Source organism: Acinonyx jubatus, chromosome D4 (assembly GCF_027475565.1).
Source record: "Acinonyx jubatus isolate Ajub_Pintada_27869175 chromosome D4, VMU_Ajub_asm_v1.0, whole genome shotgun sequence".
Taxonomy (NCBI): Eukaryota; Metazoa; Chordata; class Mammalia; order Carnivora; family Felidae; genus Acinonyx; species Acinonyx jubatus.
In genome coordinates this window covers 14,278,254-14,301,059 of record NC_069391.1, presented here as the reverse complement: position 1 = coordinate 14,301,059, position 22,806 = coordinate 14,278,254, and the positions used below count along the sequence as shown (strand labels likewise).

The window sequence follows — 22,806 nt, the reverse complement described above, 5'->3', positions numbered from 1 at the left end:
AAGTCAGAATGAGTGCATAGGCCACACACACATAGGAGAGGGCCACTCTCTGAACTCTGATGTCAAATGAATAAGATCAACTTCATGAATGAGATTAAACAAACTCACCTTAAAGAGATAGAATGTTTCTCAGGCCAGGAAAGACTTTGCTGTAGCCTAATTAGTGGTATTAGCTGTAGAGAAATGATTAGTATGGAAACACACGAAGAAATAGACCCACAGAGGGATATAGGAGATGGTGGAACCGAGAATCTCACACTGTTTGATCAATGTGAAATGATCAATCCAGGGACAAGAGAACTCCAGGAACTTGAGGACCATTTTGTTACAGAGCAGGGATGGTTTATCAACATCACCATGGCCTAAAAGAAACATATCTCTGGATTCTGAACGGTCACACTCAGATAACACACTCACCCAGAAACCTGTGACTGAGGATTGGTATGCAGAGTGCTCTTCCGGTTAGAAAGCAGGGCACTGGAAAGAGGTGGGAACATTTTGTCAATGAAAAGAAAGCACATCCTTTGTTAATCAATGAGATGGCATCCTGGTTTATATATACTAGCTGCCATCTGACTCTGGTTATTAGGAGTCAGTATCTCTCTCTGATCAATTCAATACTGACTTGATGGATCTGAGAAATTAAAAGCAAAACCCTCAACAACTGATGGCCCACCAATAAGACAAGAGTTTGGGGAGTCTTCCTGCTTTAGGAATGTTACCACTCCTCCTTAACATTTACTCCTCCAGCAAAATTCAATGATCAGCAACAAAAACACGAAGAACACTAGAAATGTTTTTAAAAGATTTATTTTTTGTCCGTTTTCCATAATAGTAACAAAAAAATCCAAAGACACCTTATTAAAAGCATTTATTCTTAGTATGGAGAACATAATTTCAAAATTCCATATTATTTTTCAAAGAATCTTTATATCCAAGAAGTGGCAAGTGGAATCAGAAGGGGGAATAGAACAACAAAAAAGGTGCTGAAGAGAATTCAGAAACAAGTTGGTTCCATTATTCTATTTGAAGCACAATTTTAAATAAAATGGGGTAAGTCCATGAAAATTTTCTGAGAACAAAATTTCCATCTTCTTGGAAAGATTAAGGCAGTCAAAGAAATCTGAAAAACACCTGATGCAATTATGAGCAAGTTTGCCTGCTTTCCTGGTTCCACACTGTATTTCAATGTAGAAACACCACAAATGCATGTGATAAAGTTACATTAGATACTCCATGATTAATTCTGGGAGAAGGGAAGTCTCTGTTTTGTAAAACACTGGTGAAGTCAAATGCCTTAGGAGAAGTTTTGGTCAAAAAATGGTCTACCTTCTTGAAGAAGTCATTCAGCTCCTTCCACGGCTGTTGTGGAAATAGGCTTCACATAGTATGGACCTTCACTCAGGTAAGTTCTGAGCCTCAAATAATTTGGGTTCCCAAAGATTTCTGCAACTGTCTTGGAATTGGCAAGTGCTTTAACCAGTTCATATTTGGCATCCTTTGAAGCTTTGTCATGCTCCACAGACCGGTCCATCACATATTCCACAAACCCTGGACTATTAAACATAAGTTTCTGAGCCCAGGGTTGATTTGCGATGGCCTGAAATAGAAGGTAGAAAGAACACAACTCCTCTGAGCCTTAAGAAGTGAAATGTGTTACTTGGATAGCACAATCCTTACAAAAATTTTGGCCACATGAACCTTAAAAATGTTACTTTTTGCCTAAGAAAATTCTCTCCTAGAAATCTTAAGAAAATAATCTAAATATTAAATATTAATCTAAATTTTAGTTAAATATTTAATTAAATAAAGAAATCTAAATATTAAATCTAAATCTACATATTAAAAAGCTTTGTACATAAAGATGGTTATCATAGTGTGAAAATTATAATATAAATGCTTAATAGTGGGGGATCGGTGAGTATATTTTAGTATATAGCAAGAGAAAATTAAATAAACATTAAGAATAATTTTTATAAAGAATAGGTAAATCTATGATATGAAAAAAGTAGATCCAAATTATACTCATGGCATAATCACAACAGTGGAAAAATAAAAACAAACACCAGAGAAGAAAAAACTATCCTGAAAAAACTCTCACGCTTGTGCACAGGATGACATTTTCAGAATGTTCATTATAGGACCATTTGTTACAGAGAATCTCTGAAATCTTCATTGACAGGAGAATGATTAACTGTGGCTATACAATGAAATAATGTCTTTCTAATTGCCACTTTTAACACAGACAACCCCTACAAACAGAAATGTTGAAGAAAACAGCAAAGTGCAGAATGATATAAACAGCATGATACTGTTTACAAAATTTAATGTGCAAAATACTGTAATTTGTTTAAAGATACACACATATGTAGTAAAAGTATAAAATCATGTATAGGCTTGTAAACCCTGAATTCATGACAGTGATTACAGTCAGCGAGGAAGGAAGGGGGAATGACAGAGATAGGAAAGTATTACCGATGTCTGAAATATTTTACCAAAAAAAGGTAAATAAATAAAAACTGACACTAACACTAATATTAAAAGGAGATATACAAAATAGGTCTGATTTTAAGTGATTTTAAAAATTTCTACTTTGCAATCTTTTCCAAATTTTAAAATAATGAATAAGCAACTTTTACAAGAGCTGACACTGCTTAACTCAACCTTGTGGGTTTGGGCAAAGCTTGCTGAAGAGATACCTGAGCTAGTCCTTCAAGAATGAGTAAGAGGTTAACAAGCAAAGTTGGGAAACAGCGCTGAATGTAGAGGGCACGTAAAGGTCCAGAGAGATAAAGTAAGCAGTTTGGTATCACTAGAACATTGGGTGCCAGAGGGGGAATGGTGGGAAATAAGGCTCAGGAAGAAGACTAGGGCTGGGTCAACAGAAGGCTTGTTTGATGGCAGATAAGGAATCTGGAATTGATTCTATGATCCTGTGGAATCCTGTTCAAACCTTTGCCACAACACCTAAGACCTTGAGCTGAAACAATCTGTTTACACGTCTCCCTCATTCGTCTACACTAATAGAGGGCAGAAACTACACATTTGTGTATCCCCAAGGTATGGCAGAGGCACTAGCTCATCATAAGTACTCATGTGTTGAACTACCCTCTTCCCAGAAGGACTGGTGAAAAAGACAAGGATGCCTACCGTGAACACTTTTAAGGCAGCACAGTGCAGTTCAGGGAAGGGCTGATTACTGATGCCACGGAAGAGCTCCAGCGGGTCCCGAGATAAAGAAGAAAACCAGGATTCTGTCATCCTCAGGAGGTCATCAGTCTGCTGCTCAGGCTACATGACAGAAATGAAAACTCTCAGGCCTCTGGAAGTCAGGAAACCTGGATTCTGATGGCACTTTGTCATTAGTTTGCTATGTGATCTCTGCTAAGTCCGGAGCACTCTTTCCCAAATCCAGCTCCAGACTTCCTCAGTTTTGTTTTGTTTTTCTGATAGGGTTGATTAGGCAATCTCTAGGGTCCTCTCTCCAGTTCTTTAAAAAAAAAAAATTTTTTTTTAACGTTTATTTAGTTTTGAGAGAGAGAAAGAGAGACAGACCATGAGCAGGGGAGGGGCAGAGAGAGAGAGAGAGGGAGACACAGAATCCGAAGCAGGCTCCAGGCTCTGAGCTATCAGCACAGGGCCCAATGCGGGGCTCAAACCCATCAACCGTGAATCATGACCTGAACCAAAGTTGGACACTTAACTGACTGAGCCACCCAGGCGCCCCCTCTCTCCAGTTCTAATACTGGATGATTCCACTTTAACTAAAAAAATGTCACTAGTAACATAGTGAGGATTATCTTCTTTTACTAAAAGTTGAATACCATCTATATTAAGTTAACCAGGATTATGTTGACTTACATAGATTTATTGTCCCAAACATATCCCACTATCCTTCATTAATTTCCCAATGTACTTACTGGTATATAAAAAATAGACGAAATTGCATCCAAACACCTAATTTTGAGCTCTGTTGAGGCATTCTTTGCTTGATATCCTATTTTCATGAGCAAGCGTTCAAAGCGAGTTCCTTTGAAAGATAATAAAACATTTTTTATGGTGGTAAAATACACATAATATAAAATTTATCATTTTAACCATTTTTAAGTATATAGCTCTGTGACATTAAGTATATTCATATTGTTGTGCAACCATCATCACTATCTGTCTCCAGAACGTTTTCTTCATCTCAAACGGAAACTCTGTACTCATTAAGCAGTAACTCTCCATGTCGTCTACGTCCATCCCCTGATAACCAGTATTTTACTTTGTCTCTGTATATGTTACTGCAAGAACCTCATATAAATAGAGTCATGTAATATTTGTCTTTTTGAGTCTGGCTTATTGCACTTGCCATAATGTCTTCAAGGTCTCGGCATGTTACAGCATGGATGAGAATTTCATTTCCTTTTTTTTATATTATTTTTTTTCATGTTTATTTATTTGTGAGAGAGAGGGTGGGGGGAAGGGCAGAGAGGGCGAGGGAGACACAGACTCTGAAGGAGGCTCCAGGCTCTGAGCTGTCAGCACAGAGCCTGATGCCAGGCTCGAACTCATGAACTGCAAGATCATGACCTGAGCTGAAGTCAGACGCTTAACCAAATGAGCCACCCAGGCACCCCAAGAATTTAATTTCCCTTTTAAGGCTGGATATTTCATTGTATGTATATATCACATTTTGTCTATCTATTCATCCATCAATGAACATTTGAATTGTTTCTACTTTTTTTGGCTATTGTAAATAAGTTATGAATACAGGTGCACAAATATCTTTTGACTCCCTTCTTTCAATCCTTTTGCATGTATATCTAGAAGCATGTTTGCTGGGTCATATGGTGATTCTATGTATAATTTTTTGAGGAAACACCATAATGTTTTCCACAGCAGCTGTACCATTTTACATAGCCACCAAATATGGGAATTTCTCTACATCCTTGTCAACACTTTTTATTTATTTTTGTCCTTTTTCTGTCATTATAGCCACCCTAATGAGTGTGAAGTGAACAATGAGATTTTAAAACTTTAAAAGAAATTTTTTTATTGTTTATCATTTTTGAGAGAGAGAGAGAGAGAGAAAGAGAGAGAGAGAGCAAGCAGGGAAGGGGCAGAGAGAGAGAGGGAGACACAGAATCTGAAGTAGGCTCCAGGCTCTGAGCACTCAGGACAAAGCCCGATGTGGGGCTCGAACCCACAGACCATGAGATCATGACCTGAGCTGTAGCCGGCTGCCCAACCGACTGAGCCACCCAGGCACCCCAACAATGAGATTTTTTTAAAGTATGCTTTCATATACTATGACCTCCACCAACCTAAACCAACACAAAATTAAACATGTAGTCAGATGGGATGCCTGGGTGGCTCAGTCAGGCAAGCATCTGACTTTGGCTCAGGTCATGATCTCACGGTTTGTGAGCTCAAGAACTGCATCAGGCTCTGTGCTGACAGTGTGGAGCCTGCTTGGGATTCTCCCTCTCTGCCCCTCCCATGCTCTCTCTCAAAATAAATTAAAGAGAAAAAAAAAAACAATAAAAAAAAAAAAAACAACAACAAAAACCCCACATAGTCAGAGACCAAGTAACACGCCAAAAACATACATTCAGATGCAATGCAGTGTATACAAAAGACAAAGTGTAGAGAATTTGGAATTAAAGGACCTGGATTTGAGTAGCAAATCCACAGTCTATATCATCTAAAAAAATGTTAACTTCTCTGAGTTTCAGCTACCTTATCTGTAAAATGAGAATGCATAATATGTTCTTTGCAGGACTGTACAAGGATTACATATCATACACAAAAGCACTTAGAAAAGTATATTAGTAAGGATACCAATTGTGACAGACAGTAGCACATTAATTTTCAACATATACTCTGTAAGGGTTTTAACTGTGCCCATATTAGTTTTCATATAGAATTCACAGTCCTTTAAATTACTCACAGATGTTTGTAAGCGATGAATGATGGGAATCTACTCCCAAAGCCAAGAGCACACTGTATATGCTGTATGTTATCTAACTTGACAATAAATTATACGTAAAAAAAAAAATAAATAAAAATAAAGATTCTATAAAGATTAAATAAATAAATAATTACAGATATGCCTTAAAAGTATCATTCTTAACATAAAATTGGTAACAAATTTTTGTTTCTTTTTCTTCCTGGACATTACATACAAATATAAAACAAACGTGTGTTTTCATTAAATATTCACAATCCCGAGATTGTTTATCCTTTTTATGAATGAGGAAAATAAGACCTGAAGTAATGAAGTGAGGGCATGAAGTTCAAGAAACCAATTTGTCAATAAATTATATTAAAAAAAAAAAAAAAAAAGCTAAGTCAGTGTTGGAACTGGAACATGAATCCAGGTCTTTTGGAGTATAGCCCATGGTCTCTGGACCTTGAACACTATCAAAGAAGGTGTAGAAGGGACACAGTACTTGGTCTAGCCTGGTAAAAAATAAACAAATAAAAATTCAGTAATAATTGTAAGACTTTCTAGGGATGCGTTCAAGGTCACAATAAAAAGACTGCCATCTGTAAGAATAGTTTCTACAATGTAGTTATTGCACCAGAAAGTGAGCTTATATATTGAATTGTTGCCAAAAACGAAGATATCCCTAAAGAAAACCCAAATAAGTCATACCAACCTGTTTTTTGTAAAACTTGTTTTCCTTCAACATTGGATCCCAGGATTCCGATTGTGTCCACTGCTACGCCAATCATGGTGGGGTCCTGACTTTCTGTCATTTCAAAGACTTTTTCCACAAAGACAGGATAACGCTCACAGATCTGTTGAGGACTATCCATGATAGCCAGGTTTCCAAAAAACTTCACAAATCCTGAAGAAATGTCCAAAAATATACGTTTTTTAAAAAATGTTAATTATTTTTGAGAGAGTGCACGAGCACTGGAGTGGGGGAGGGAAGAGAACGAGGAAAGAGAGAATCCCAAACAGGCTCTGTGTTGTCTGCTCAGAGCCCAACACAGGGCTCAGTCTCACTAACCATGAGATCATGACCTAAGCCAAGATCAAGAGTAGGACATTTAACCGACTGAGCCACCCATGTGCCCTACAAGAATATACATTAATAGAGAAGGAAGGCCACATAAAATGTGGGCCCTATGTTTTCATACGGACAGTATAAACTACAGGCCAGGAAGGGGAGAATGGTTATGCACTGTACTCTATTACCTAGAAATCAGACCATTAGGAGATACCGAAGGACCTGTGATATGTGGTCCTGAGAACAGAAACCCCAGGGTGTCAATGGAGCTGGGTTCAAATACTGAAGCACTGCCATACACAAGAGGAAGAGCAAAGAACAAGGACCACTGGATATAAATTAGAGGAAGGCAAGTTCGGAGTATTAGGGACAAATTAAAAAAAAAAAATTTTTTTTTAATGTTTATTTTTGAGAGAGAGAGGCAGAGCGTGAGCACAGGAGGGGCAGAGAGAGGGAGACACAGAATCTGAAGCAGGCTCCAGGCTCCATGCTGTCAGCACAGAGCCCGACACAGGGCTCGAACCCATGAATCATGAGATCATGACCTGAGCCAGTCAGACTACTGAGCCAACCATGTGTCCCACCCCAGGAAATTTTTAAACAGAGATGCTCATCAATGAAGTAAGCTAGGCTACTTAAGGAAGGAATAAATTTCCAATTTCTGCAAGTGCTCAAGGAAAACTAATTAACCATGTCCTACAACAGAATGGCTGGAGTAGATCCTATATTAGATAAAGATTCCAACAGAGATTTGATGAATTTGTGAAATATACTGTGTCATTAGTATTAAAAAAAATTTTTTTAAATGTTTATTTATTTTTGAGAGAGAAACAGAGTGCAAGCAGGGGAGGGGCAGAGAGAGAGAGAGAGAGAGAGGGAGACACAGAATCTGAAGCAGGCTCCAGGCTCTGAGCCATCAGCACAGAGCATGATGTGGGGCTCTAACCCACGGACTGTGAGATCATGACCTGAGCGAAGTCAGCCACTTAACCAACTGAGCCACCCAGTCGTCCCATTAATAGCATTTTAATTTATGTTGCTTTTGACTGAGGTTCAAAGGAAACTATCCTAATACTCAAAACAGCAATGGTATTTCCAGAAAATCAGATTCAACAATACATGGCTCCCAGGGCAATATATTCCACCTCATCAAGGGGCTATGGGTATCATCTAAAGGGACCTGCTCTAGGGGCGCCTGGGTCGCTCAGTCAGTTAGGCATCCAACTTCAGTTCAAGTCATGATCTCATAGCTTGTGGGTTCAAGCCCCGCACTACACTCTGTGCTGACAGCTCAGAGCCTGGAGCCTGCTTCGGATTCTGTGTCTCCTTCTCTCTCTGCCCCTCCCCTGCTCATGCGCGTGCATGTGCTCTCTCTCTCTCTCTGTCAAAAATAAATAAACATTAAAAAGAATTAAAAAAAAATATACAGGGATCTGCTCTACAGAAAATAATCTCTGGCTTCTCTTGTCAGAGATAACTCAGATACAAAACATGCACCATTATTTTCACAGAAATCAGTATTTCTTACCTGGCAAATAGAAGCTAGAGAAAGGGTCTGAATCTGCCCCAACAATTATATTAGAAATCTGATCAATTACTCCTTCTTGAGAAAGGTACTGTCGTCCATGTTGAGTATACGCCAGTGATGTCACCATTTCTACACAGGTGGCTCTAAAATGCCAAAATTTTGCATACGATTAACATAGTTTATAAATTGCTTTCATAGGATGTATTACTTAATTCTTTTAATCTAAAAGTCAGTAATCCTGGCTACTTTTCAGATGGGGACACAAGAATTAGAAAGCTGCAGTGATTCGTCCAGAATCACATTGTCACTACAAGGCAGAGTTTAAATTTTGACTTTTGACTTGAGGCCCATTATTGTTTCCACTAAAATAGAGCAACTTCTTAAAAGATTTTTTTTTAAATTTTTATTTTGCTGAATTACTTTAAATCAAATTCTAGTCAACTTGCCATTTATCCCTGCATACTTCAGTATGCACCTTTAAAAAATATGAACAGTTCCTTACACAATTATAATGCCATGTCCTCATATTTTAAAAATTGATAAAAATTCTTGGTATCATGTAATAGGTACCTGTGATCAAATTTCCACAAACAATTTTTAAAAGTATTTTTATAGTTGACCTTAAGGTATTTTAACAGATGATTTGCAGGGTTTTTTTTCTACGTTACAAAATTTGATATAAGGCTAAAAAAATTCTTAAAAATTAATTTCCTTATTAGGAATGCTTTGAAACAATGTAACTCAAATGCTTTAAACAGTATAACTCGTGACTGATTTACACATATGAGTTGAACAAATTCAGTCACATTTAAAAAACATAACAATCAGAAAATCACATAAGGAGGGGCGCCTGGGTGGCTCAGTCAGTTTAGTGTATGACTTTGACTCTGGTCATGATCTCATGGCTCATGGGTTTGAGTCCTGTGTCACACTCCGTGCTGACAGCTCGGAGCCTGGAGACTGCTTTGGATTCTCTGTCTCCCTCTCTCTCTGCCCCTTCCCTGCTTGTGCTCTCTCTCAAAAATAAACATTAAAAAAAAATTCAGAAAATCATGTAAGGAAAACAAAAACCTGTGTGCACAAGAATAGCAAAATACCTGAAGCAAACCAAGTGTTCAACAGTGAGGATGTATTAGTAAACTGTGGAATATCAACAAGGTTAACATTGGCAGATATTAAATGGGACTTAGGGAGTAGAGGGCTGGGAGTGAAGAGTCTAGAATTAATATTTCTTTAAGGACCTATGTTACCCAATGTATTGGTCTCTTTGGCCAATTCATTTAATCCCCATTATCTTCTTTTTTTTTTTTTAATGTTTTTATTTATTCTTGAGAGAGAGACACACACACACAGAGTACGAGTGGGGGAGGAGCAGAGAGAGAGAGAGGGAGGCACAGAACCCAAAGCAGGCTCCAAACTCTGAGCTGTCAGCACAGAGCCTGATGTGGGTCTCAAACTCGTCAACCGCGAGATCATGACCTGAGCTGAAGTCAGATGCTTAGTTGACTGAGTCACCCAGGTGCTCCAATCTTCGTATCTTCTTTAGAGCTGTTACTGTTCCATTTGAGAGAAGAGGAAATGGAGGTGTAGAAAGGTTACAATAATCTGTTCAAGGTCAAAAGCTAATAAGTAGCAGAAATGCATGCAAGCCTAAGTCTTGCTCATTTTCAAAAGCCCATGTTTCTTCCATCATGCCATAGTGCTATTATTTAACAAAACCAAAAATGTGTAAGATAACATATTAAGTAATACAAAATGGCAGTTATCATGTGACTGCAAAAGTACACATGTCCAAGGACAGGGAACACAGTTAACCTAAAGTAGATTGTCATGGGCGGCTCTGCTAAGTTTTAGTATACTGTCACGAATAACCTGAGCTTTTTCTAAAGACCACTTCTTTAGGACAGTGGTCAAGAGATTGTAACCCAGGTCCAGGTTCTAATAGGGAAGATTGCTCTAAGTCCCAAAGCTGCTCCCCGGACCTCTCAAAGAAGACATTTTGCTTTAAGAACTCTCTCAGTCAACACACCTGACCAGCACATCCTCCCCAGTCAGCTCTCTGAGAAGCTGGGTTACCAATCCACTGGTGGTACAGTAGTTTAAAGATTCTGGTGACACAGAAGAAATCTCCACAATTAACTGGAAGAAAAAAACAGAAAAAGCTGAAAGGTCAAAACAGCCCAAACCTGTTAGATCTCATTTTAAATTAAACACAGGACTAGGTACTTTATATAACTGAATTTTTTTAAAAAATCCCTTATTTGTCTCCACAACTGGAAAAATTTCATTGAACCTGTGAGAAATTGTTTTGGCACAGAAATACTCCATTATGTCTGGTTGTAGCTGTGCTTTTTTTTTTCTTTCCCTTAAATCATCAATCCATAAATCAGGGTACGAAAGCCTGAATGAGCGATAAGACTGCTAAAAATCATTCCATTCATACATTCTATCAGTCAGTCATTTACTTACTCATTCCACAAGTATGTCCTAAGGGCTTACTGAGAGATATAGGGCACTGAAGGGTTTTCAGCAGAGGAATGATAGAACCAGATTTGAATTTTTATTTATTATTTACTTACTTTTAAAATATTTTAAAAATATTTATTTATTTTTGAGGGAGAGAGAGAGGGAGAGAGAGAGTGTGAGTGGGGGACGGGCAGAGAGAGAGGGAGACACAGAATCCGAAACAGGCCCCAGGCTCTGAGCTGTCAGCACAGAGCCCGACACAGGGCTTGAACTCACAAACTGTGAGATCATGACCTGAGCCGAAGTCAGTTGCTTAACCGACTGAGCCACCCAGGTGGCCCTAGATTTGAATTTTTAGAAGATCATCCTGACTGCGTCTGAAAATAGACCAGTGGTGTCAAAAATGGATGAGACCAGGTGAGACGCAAATACAACAGTAGTCCAGGTGTGAGATACTGGTAGCTTAGACTAGGGCGGTGGTGATTATACCAAGGAAGACAAGCACATGGATGTAAGTAAAACCGGCACAATACGATGACCTAATGGATATGTGGCAGGGAAAATAGGGTCTCACAGAGAATAAGCTCAAGTTCTAATACCCAACCATGCTGACTGTGACACAGGGCTAATTTGTTGCTGTTGTTTTTTTTATTGGAGAATGGGCTAGGTTAAGAAGCTTAGGAGTTTGATTGGAGCATGAGTGTGAGGGGCCTAGAATACCTAGGTCCAAAGGGGGAACACTGAGTAAGCAGCTGAACATGAGGGTCTGAGTTAAGAAGAGAGGTCTGGGGGTGGGCACCTGGGTGGCTTAGTCAGTTGAGCATCTGACTTTTGGCTTTGGCTCAAGTCATGATCTCGTGGTTCGTGGGTTCGAACCCTGTGTTGGGCTCTGTGCTGAATGGGGAACCTGCTTCGGATTCTCCCTCTCCCTCTCCCCCTCCCCCTCCCCAGTTTTGCTCGCTCACTCACTCTTGCGCTATCTCTCTCAAAATAAATAAATAAACTTAAAAAAAAAAAAAGGAAGAGAGGTCTGGGTTGGTTTATGGAGTCATCTCATTCAGATAGGAACTGAAATCATAAGATGAACAAAATCGCCTGGACATGAATATACAGTGAGAACAGGATTTGGGAATTTACTTCTATGAACTTCAACAATTAAAAGTTCAATTGAGGATAATGAGCCAGGAGACTAAGATGAAACAGCTAGAGAGGCAGAAGGGAAACCAGCTTAGGATGGTGTTAAGACACGCAAAGTAAGAAAGTGTTTTGAACAGGGAATTAGACAGTCAAGGGTTCATTTTGAATATGCAGCCTATTAACTGTGTGGTCTGTCAGCTATTCCATCAGCAGTGAGGTTAACAGTAATAACGTATATGGTTTACTGTAAAAGTCGAAGACAATATATGTGGAGATTTAGCACCATACTAAGCACAAAGTGGGTGCAAATAAGAGCCATTTCTTCATCTACCTACTGTAACGATTTCAAAGTCTAGTTTTAATGTTATCTACTCTATTATGGTAGTTAATATAGTGTACTGTAAATATTTTTCACATGACTGTTTCACACACTAGGCTGGGAGCTCACCCCCACATCTCCAGCGTCAAATACAGAGCCTAACACAGACTACATACTCAGTAAATGCATGGTAAACAAGCCATCTTGCCTTCCAGTGGAAGCTCTACTGCATTCTGAATTGTAGGCATCAGGAAGTATGCTTTTAGTCTTACCTCATACACTCTGTACCGAACAACATCATTTGTTTTCATTACACTTTTCAAATCATCCAGCAGATTGCTTTCAAACAAAGCCTCCAGTCCAGCCTGGGTTAATGATATTCTTGACAGGGATTTAATGGCCTTATAAGGAAAGAAAACATCTCTTAAGTCATAAACATGCAGAATATTAGTATCTACTTCATGATATCGATGTGAAATCGGTGTATGGAATGCATCTTCCCCAATGACCATTCGCTATGTTTTAGCTATCGTTATTTAAAACTGAAAAAGACACATAGTATTGCCTACAGAAAACAGATTATGTACATTTTTTTTTTCCTTATCAAGCAACCTAATACAAGCTCTATGATGGATAATTTAGATATGCTTTGTCTAGAAAAAAGGAAAGGGCTTACTGGTATTTGTTCAACATTTTTTATGTATCTGATACCATCTACATGAGGTTGTGAAAACAACTATACAAATCATCCGTACTCAACTTTCACCTCTCAGTCCAGAAGGTCTTTCTTTGTTTTTCAGGATACTGTGCATGTTTAAGCTGATGGTTCTAGGTGACTCACCGCTTTAGCTACAGACAGATTGTCTCCACCAATACAATAAACAATTTGTTTTAGTAATTCAGCATTATTTAGAATCTCAGTAACAGCCTCAGAATTTTCAACAATTCTTCCGACCTGAAATAAAAAAGTAATCAGAAATTCCCTTAGTGTGCTGTTATTTTAGGGGTTACAGACTACAGCTATAAGACAAGCCATTAAAAATTCCAAATGACCCAAATTCATTAAAGCTGAACACACTTATGGGTATAGTCACATTATTGAAAAGAAAGAAAAAAATAAATGGTAGATAAGGAGTTGAGACATTTCAGTGAGAGAAAACAATACAAATGCTAGTTCCATCAACTAGCAAATTAACTTCTTTGAACCTAATTTCTTATCTATAAAATGAGAATACTTCATTGTAGGATTGTTATGAAGATTAAATGAGACTAAATAGGAAAAGCATGTACTACAGTGTCTGGCACATAAGTGGTCAAAGAAAAATCAATTACTTTCTGCCTTTTTGTTGAATTAACACTTCTAGAGGAGAAAAGAAAAAACAGTACTTGAAAACCTACTGGGTAAGTAACTGCTCGGTTCCTAACATCTCAACAAGATAATCCTCAGCAGCAGCTCTTTTCCCAAATAGTAGGGTATTTTGGTTATCTGGGTGACAGGAGTTACTGTCTCAATTTCTTGGTTTAGTGACCTTCACAACAGTACTTTTTCATGCCACTATAGTAAGACCTAACATGGCAATACCTTCTCTAGACTAGGAGCTCTTTGAAGGAAAGAAATAGGCTTTATTTATCCTTGTAGCTTTAAGAGTATACGGTACAATGCCTGGCATTAAAAGGATCAGTCAGTATTTGATGAATGACTATTTCAGATAATACTTGGTAGAACTTCTTACTTTAGCTTATTCCTCCTGGTTAGTTAGCCATGCACACTAGAATGGACGCTTCTTAGGGACAGAGAGAGATCATATTTTCTTCATCCTTCTGTTTCTGGCACCCAGCGTAGAGCCTGGTCCAGAGCAGGTGGTCAGTAAATGTCAGCTCCTTTATTATGTGCTAGTAAAATTTCATACCTGGGACAGAGTAAGAATTTTTACGGAATCATTGGAGTGAGTCAGTCCCCTCTGAAGGTCAACCCTGAGGTTCCGGGCCACGTGAACTGGCTCCACAGCTTGGAGCAATCTCTCCAGAATGGATACACACAAAGTGGTCTGTTCCCTAAAGGAGACATCACAGATCTCATTAGTTTGTGTCCTGCAAGGTAGGAAGTAACAACCTATTAATATCTGAAGACTGGCTCAATGAGGATCACTTACACACAGACTTCCCTTTAAAACACTAGCTTCTACTAATTTATTAAAGATTTACTAAGTATCTATTATGTGCCATGCTTGCAATGGGGCTACAAAGAAGGATAATATATATTCTCTAGACTCAATGAGCATAGTCTAATGGAAAATACAGAAAAACAGAAAAGCAACTATAATCCAGGTGGACAAATGCTATAGGTTAGGGTAGGAAGCCGTGGGAGCTCAAAAAAGAACACAGCGTTCAGGGAGGCCTCCCCAAGGGGTAATACGTGAGCTTAATTAAAAAAAAAAGTGGGAATTATCTAGGAGGACAAAGGTGTTCTAGGTAGAGGGACAACATAAAAGGCACAGAGGACAGATAGGGTTATACATTCAAGGAAGTATAAGAAGCTCCATATGACTGGGATAAGAATGGGAGAGGAGTGGGAAGAAGGTAAAAGGGGAAGGATGAATGCAAGAACTGAAATAAGAAAGATGCACAGAAGCCAGATTCTGATAGGCCATTTTTTGTCATGCTACAAAATTCAGACTTTTTGCACAAGGCAATGGCAAGCCATCAAGTGGTTTTAAGCCAAGAAGTAACATGATGAGATCTGACTTGAGGAAATCACTCTGTATAAGTTAGAGAAAGAATTTTTCAGTCAGAAGGCAGGTGATGAAGAAGTGCAACAGGGGAGTAGCAGGGGGGATGGAGAAGAGGGAAGAGATTCAGGAGCAATTAAAGAGGTAAATTAATCACAACTTGATGACTACTAGTTGTAGATATAAAAGGTGTTTTAAGAATAACTTCCTTTTCTCTTAATGGGCAGTACCATAGGCACTCATGTACTGCTAATAGGAGCATACAATTAAACCAATACAACCTTTCTAGAAGTCGATTAAGCAATACATAACAAAAGCCTTAAAAATGAACAAATTTCTTATAACCTAGGGGTTGCATTTTGTATAACTGCACCTAAGGAAATAATTAAGAATGTTTATACCCAAGATAATTGAGACCATATGTCCATACAAAAATTTGTACGTGAATGTTCACAGCAATAGAAATACCCCAATGTCCATAAATTAATAAATGGATAAATAGTTTTATCCATACAGTGGAATATTATACAACATGGATAAAGTTTGGAAATACTATGCTAAGTGAAAGAAGCCAGAACAGAAAAGGCTTCCTTTTGATGATGATTCCATTTATATCATTGTCCAGAACAGACAAATCCATAAAGACAGAAAGCAGATTCCCGGTGGCCAGGGGCTGGGGCAGGGGCAGAGAAGAGGAATGGGGAGTGACTGTTAATGGTTATGGGTTTCTTTTCCTTATTTTTTTTAATGTTTTTTTTTTCTTTTAATTTATTTTTGAGAGAGACAGAGTATGAGAGGGGGAGGGGCATAGGGAGAGGGAGACAGAATCCATGAAGCAGGCTTCAGGCTCCGAGCTGTCAGCACAGAGCCGGACGCAGCACTGGAACCCGTGAACCATGAGATCATGACCTGAGCTGAAGTCTGACGCTTAACTGACTGAGCCACTCAGGCACCCCACTTTTCCTTTTTTAAAAATCGTGACTATATATACCATGAAATTTACCATTTTAACCATTTAAAAAAATGTTTATGTATTTATTTTTGGGAGAGAGAGAGAGAGAGAGAGAGAGAGAGAGCGCGCGCGCGCGCGCGCGCACAAGGGGGGAGGGGCAGAGAGAGAGGGAGATGCAGAATCCAAAGCAGGCTCCGAGCTGCCAGTGCAGAGCCTTACACGGGGCTCAAACCCACGAGCCGTGAGATCATGACCTGAGCCAAAGTTGGACGCTGAACTGACTGAGCCACCCAGGCACTCCTATCCATTTCTTTTTTTTTTTTTTTTCAACGTTTATTTATTTTTGGGACAGAGAGAGACAGAGCATGAACGGGGGAGGGGCAAAGAGAGAGGGAGACACAGAATCGGAAACAGGCTCCAGGCTCTGAGCCATCAGCCCAGAGCCTGACGCGGGGCTCGAACTCACGGACCGTGAGATCGTGACCTGGCTGAAGTCGGACGCTTAACCGACTGCGCCACCCAGGCGCCCCTGTCCATTTCTTAATGTATAGTTCTGTGCACTAAGGTTCATTCACGTTGTGCAACCATCACATCTCCATCTATCTCCACAACTTTTTCATCTTCCCAATGGGAACTCTGTATCTATTAAACACAAACTTCCCGGGGCACCAGGGTGGCTCAGTCGGTTGAGCATCCGACTTCGGCTCAGGTCATGATCTCAGTTTGTGGGTTCGAGGCCCGCATCGGCTCTGTGCTGACTGCTTGCTCAGAGCCTGGAGCCTGCTTCAGATTCTGTGTCTCCTTCTCTCTCTGCCCCTCCCCCGCTCACGCTTTGTCTCACTCTGTTTCTCAAAAATAAATAAATGAAAAAAAAAAAAAAAACCCACAAACTTCCCTTTCTCCTCTTCCCTGAGCCCCTAGCAACCACCATTCTACTCTCCATCTCAGTGAGTGTGACTACCCTAGGTGCCTCATCTAAGTGGAATCCTAGCATTTGTCCTTTTGTGACTGGCTTATTTCACCTAGCGTGATGCCTTCAAGTTTCCTCCAAGTGGTAGTCTGTGTCAGGAGTTCCTTCCTTTTTAAGGCCGAATAATACTCCATTGTATGTATATACCACACTTTGTCTATCCATTTATCTGCTGATAGATATGTAAACTGCCTCTGTTATTGTAATTTTATTTTATGTATTATTTTTTTAAATGTTTATTTATTTTTGAGAGAGACAGAGACAGAATGAGAGTGGGTTAGGGGCAGAGAAAGAGGGAGACACAGAATCCGAAGCAGGCTCTAGGCTCCGAGCTGTCAGCACACAGCCGGATGCGGGGCTCGAACTCACGAGCTGTCAGATGATGACCTGAGCCGAAGTCAGATGCTCAACCGACTGAGCCACCCAGGCACCCCTGTTATTGTAATTTTAATTTGCGTTTCCCTAGTGACTAATGACGTTGGGTATCTTTTCATGTGCTTATTTGCCATCCATATATCTTCTTGTTCAAATACTTTGCCCATTTTTTAAGATGGATTCTTTCCTTGTTATATATTCTTCACTAAGATTCTTCTCCATTTGTAATTTGCCTTTTCACTCTTAACTGTAACCTTTGAAGAGCAGAGTATTTAATTTTGATTAAGTCCAATTTATCAATTTTTCCTTCTATGGATCATGCTTTTGGTGTCACATCAAAGAAATCTTTCATCAACCCAAGGTCACGGAAATTCTTTCCTAGGTTTTCTTCTAGAAGTTTTATAGTTTTTTAGGTTTTATATTTAGGCCTATAACCCACTCTCATACGGTGCTAATGGGAATGTAAAATGGTACAATCATTTGGGAAAACAGGCAGCTTCTTAAAAAGTTAAACATACACCTATCATATGAGCCACCCATTTCACTCCTAGGTATTAACTCAAAGAGAAAAGAAAGAATTTGTCTACGTAAAGACTTGTCACAAATGTTCACAGTAGTGTAATTTGTAATATAATCAAACTGAGGACAACTAAAATGTTCACCAGCAGGTAAGCTGATAAACAAATTGTGGTACGTTCATACAAGGGACTACTACTCAGCAATAAAAAGGAATGAAGTATTCACCCACACCACATAAAGTTTAAAACGATGAGTGAATTTTTTTCATGTGTTTTTTTTTTAAACTTTTTTTTTTTAACGTTTATTTATTTTTGAGACAGAGAGAGACAGAGCATGAACGGGGGAGGGTCAGAGAGAGGGAGACACAGAATCTGAAACAGGCTCCAGGCTTTGAGCTGTCAGCACAGAGCCTGATGCGGGGCTTGAACTCACGGACCGCGAGATCATGACCTGAGCCGAAGTCGGCCGCTTAACCGACTGAGCCACCCAGGCGCCACTTTCATGTGTGTTTTTGAGAGAGAGAGTGTGCACATGAGCGGGGGAGGGACACAGAGAGAAGGAGACAGAGGATCCGAAGCGGGCTCCGCAATGACAGCAGAGAGCCCGACGCAGGGCTTGAACTCACGAACCATGAGATCATGACCTGAGCCGAAGCTGAACGCTTAACTGACTAAGCCACCCAGGCTCCCCACAAAGATAATTTTCTCAGAAGAAATAACAAATCAAATAATTCTGTTTATGAAATAATTCTAAATACTTATTTTACATTTTATTTTGTATTCTTTTCAGACAGTATGCTTTCCTCATATGGGTCTGTTAAGACCATGGTTTTTTTTTTTTAATTTTTTTTTTTTAAACGTTTATTTATTTTGAGACAGAGAGAGACAGAGCATGAATGGGGGAGGGGCAGAGAGAAAGGGAGGCACAGAACCGGAAGCAGGCTCCAGGCTCTGAGCCATCAGCCCAGAGCCCGACGCGGGGCTCGAACTCATGGAACGTGAGATCGTGACCTGAGCCGAAGTCAGACGCTCAACTGACTGAGCCACCCAGGCGCCCCAAGACCATGGTTTTAAACAATCACAATTACTTTGTTTAAGAAAAATTAGTAAACTCAAAAAACAGGACACTAATTTAGAAGCTTCTGTCACTAACAGCATCTGTCACCAGATGCTTATAATTCTAAAATATCCCCTTTATGTTAAAACATAGTACACGAGAAACTGCACAGAAGCAATTTTCTGTTACTGAATAAATTTTGTTTATATTGAAAAAAATAAAATAAAACGATGAGTGAAAGAAGCCCGAGTACATACTGTAGGATTCCATTTGTATAGAACTCTTAAAAAAAAGGCAAACTCATCTATAGAGATCGGTGGTTGCCTGGCTGAGGTGAAAAGGGATTCAACAAAGAGGCACAAGGAAACTTCTGGGGCTCAGAGACAGCTTTGCTATCTTGATTGTGGTGATGGTTTCATGGGTATATACATATGTTGATACCTGTCAAATTGTATATTTCATTATGTGCAGTTTATTTTACGTAAATTATATCTCAATAAAGCTTTGAAAAAAATTTTTTTAATATTTGAGAGAGAGAGAGAGAGACAGAGAGAGAGAGCAGGGGCAGAGAGATGGAGACAGAATCTGAAGCAGGCTTCAGGCTCCGAGCTGTCAGCACAGAGCCCAATGCGGGGCTAGAACTCATGGACCGCGAGATCATGACCTGAGCCGAAGTTGGACACCCAACCGACTGAGCCACCCAGGCGCCCCCCACCCCCGCTTTTTAAAGCAGCCATAGGTTAAACTGTATAGTGCACAAATTTCAGGTCACATGTGGTCCTTTATACCAAAAAGCCAAAGAGTTAATAATTTACAGTCTCCATGTTGTAAAAGCAGTAGTCTTAGAACTTACTTTCTCTCATAAAAACTCTCGTCAAGATTCTAGATTTATATCTATTAGATCAGATTCTAAACCAATATATAGGAACCTGGTAGTTTAGGCAGGATAATAGAAATAGATCTCAAGACTGCCCATCTACTATGTGCAGAAGAATTATTCCCACAAATTGCAATTGGTATCTACTATGTACCCCATTCTGAATTACCCTGTCAATTTCCATTCAAATTGTCTCCTACGGCACGGCTCCTTCATTTGGTAAAATACGTCCTCCATGGACCTCATTCTACAACCTCCCATTCATTTCAGCTCCTACTGTATCTCTGGCGTTAACTTATGGTAGGACTTTTGAAATTTTCCTGATCCAAGATATAAAGTGGCCTCTTGAAAATTTATGAATCCTGGGGCGCCTGGGTGGCTCAGTCGGTTGGGCGTCCGACTTCGGCTCGGGTCACGATCTCGCGGTCCGTGAGTTCGAGCCCCGCGTCGGGCTCTGTGCTGGCAGCTCAGAGCCTGGAGCCTGCTTCCGATTCTGTGTCTCCCTCTCTCTCTGCCCCTCCCCCGTTCATGCTCTGTCTCTCTCTGTCTCAAAAATAAATAAACGTTAAAAAAAAAAATTTAAAAAAAAGAAAATTTATGAATCTAATCTTTTATGTAGCCTATATTACACTATGTGCTGCATCCTAAGAGGGATGTAGAGATGAACAAAGTATGGCCCCTGCCTTTAAAGACTTTTCAAACTAGAAATAACCACATAAAGAACTACAATATAACACAACAGTGGCAAGTATCATTAACAGAAATAATGATAACATCTCTCAGGAGATCTGAGGACCAGTCACTTGAAACTGGAGTGGCCGAGTAAAACATTTTGGAGGAGATGGCACTTGACCTGGGCTTTAAAGAATGGACAGAATTTGGACGGAGGGAGGGCATTTCATTAGAAGGACTGGCATCTACACAGGAAAGTGCCAAGTCATGCTCAAGGGAAAGTAAATGGTGCCACACGGTAGCTGAAGCAGATGAAGTACCTGTAGAGGAACAGAGGGAAAAGATGAGGCTGGAAAAAGGAGGATGGAAATACAAGGTAAGGGCCCAAATGCCAGAAAAAGAAGCCATGATTCTATACTGTAGACAATGGGAGACCATGGAAAAAATATGAGTCAAATGATCCAAGAAGTTCACTGTGGTTGCAGTATGGGAAGGGCACGCTGGCAAAGGAAGCTTAAACGTAATGAGAAGTCAGACTAATGCAACAGACCTAGCAAGAGGGAGAAAACGAGGGCCTAAATTAAACAGGACAGAAAAGAAGAGATTTCCTAGGCAGAACTGAACAATGTTAACTAATGGACTGCATGAAGGGGAACATGTATTAAAAAAAGGGAGGAATCTCAGAAAGTTATAGCCAAGAAGGCCCCCTGGAATCATCCAGTGTTGATCCAGCGACTTTATTACCTTGTCACTTTTACATTTCTGGATCACAAACATTGTTCAACTGTTTTTAAATTATCAAACGATCAACTGCAAAGTGCTTTTTAATCAAACACTACAGATGGGCCTAAAATGAAAAAAGCTGCCATCCGAAATCCCACTTTTATATTAATAGTTTCTGCTGTACCTTTCAGATATTCTCAATGCCATACTAGCCTGGGGGGGGGGGGACTTAAAAACATTACATATAATGGGATCATAAACTCCTACAATTTTCTTTTTCCGTTCAACAACATATATTAGAGATTTTCCGACGTCCCCATATATAGATCTACCTTAGTTTTTCTAATAGCGGCACAGGGGGATATAGCAATGTAGCACAATTTATTTACGATTCCCTTTTAATGGACATTCAGGTTGTTTCTAGTTTTTTGCTGTCACTTCTGTTACGACTATCCTTATAACATACAGTACATTTTGAGTGCGAGCATACCTGCGTGTTCACTGCCTATGGATCAAAAGATAACGCAAATTTAAAATGTTGATGGATCTTGCCAAAGTGCCAGGACAGGCCCTCTTAAGACGACAAACGTCGCCAACCTGTACGCGAATATTGCGGCGCCTCTTTCTCGGTGAGCAACCGCGCTTTCCCTCTCCAATTCCTATTTCAAGGATGAGGCAATGAAGCGGGCACACCTCACAGGCTGGCCTTGAGCCCTGTGTCTGGCCTCCCGGCCCAGGGTCCTTTCCGCTAAAGTGTCAGCGAGTTTTAAGCCTCACCGCGACTGGGGAAAGCCGTCCCCTCCTCCCAGCCACCCTCGTCTCCTCGACCTCCATTGGGGTCGTCTCACCGATGGTTCTCGTTGAGCAGGGAGAAAAGCGGGGCGAGGCGCAGTTCCGCCGCTTGCTCGCGGAGCTCGCTGAGCGGCACGGTCTGCAGCACCGACTGAAGCGCGCGCAGCTCCTCCAGGGGCGCTTCCAGCCGCGACACCTCCCTCAGCAGCGCCAGCGCCTGGGCCGCCATCGTGCACCTCCAGCCGGGGCTCCCGCGGCGGCACACTCCAGGCTCGCGGCGCGCCTCTCCGAGCCTCGCGAGATCTGCGGGGCACAGCCTCCCTTCCCGGGCTTTCGGCCGCCGCCGCCGCCGCAGGCTGCCCCGGCCGCGCCAATAGCGATGTGGGGCCGGCGGGCAGCGCGAGCGCCTGGGGGGCCGCCAAGCCTCGCGAGACAGGGGCCGTCAAGGACCGAGCCAACTGTTGCCGGTGGTTGCGGGGTCGCGGCCGGGCGTCATCGTGGGCGCCGCTCGGTGGGTCCCGCAGGCTGACTTTCCGGTCGCCTTGCGTATATCCCTTCCAGAGCGAAGGCGCGTCAAATGCCCGGCAAGCGGAGTGGTGACGATGAGGACCCACAGAAGCTTAAATGGCCTCGCGGGCGGCCTCTGGGCCCCAAAGCCACAGGCTGTCGGCTGCGGTGGGGGCGGCG

At 40.7% G+C, this 22,806-nt stretch overlaps 1 protein-coding gene across 1 annotated transcript; it reads right to left on the bottom strand.

Annotated features, from left to right (window-relative positions):
- Nucleotides 1-794: 794 nt before the first annotated feature.
- On the bottom strand, nucleotides 795-22,490 carry PSMD5 (proteasome 26S subunit, non-ATPase 5). The gene is made up of 10 exons (XM_027034969.2): nucleotides 22,176-22,490; nucleotides 14,365-14,509; nucleotides 13,296-13,409; nucleotides 12,727-12,855; nucleotides 10,562-10,671; nucleotides 8,533-8,675; nucleotides 6,648-6,839; nucleotides 3,921-4,030; nucleotides 3,151-3,291; nucleotides 795-1,600 (listed from the first exon to the last, which is right to left on the bottom strand). The coding sequence occupies exons 1-10, from the start codon at nucleotides 22,346-22,348 to the stop codon at nucleotides 1,343-1,345; spliced, it is 1,515 nt and encodes a 504-aa protein (XP_026890770.1). The 5' UTR covers nucleotides 22,349-22,490; the 3' UTR covers nucleotides 795-1,342.
- Nucleotides 22,491-22,806: the final 316 nt, after the last annotated feature.

What these genes read in the sequence shown, in the direction of transcription:
- PSMD5 (XM_027034969.2), bottom strand. Translation starts at nt 22,348, where the DNA reads ATGGCGGCCCAGGCGCTGGCGCTGCTGAGGGAGGTGTCGCGGCTGGAA. An exon ending in TTCGGTACAGAGTGTATGAG is followed by an intron (nt 10,672 to 12,726) that starts GTAAGACTAAAA and finishes TTTTTCTTCCAG; the next exon opens with TTAATTGTGGAGATTTCTTC. An exon ending in CTGCCTTAAAAGTGTTCACG is followed by an intron (nt 1,601 to 3,150) that starts GTAGGCATCCTT and finishes CTTCTATTTCAG; the next exon opens with GCCATCGCAAATCAACCCTG.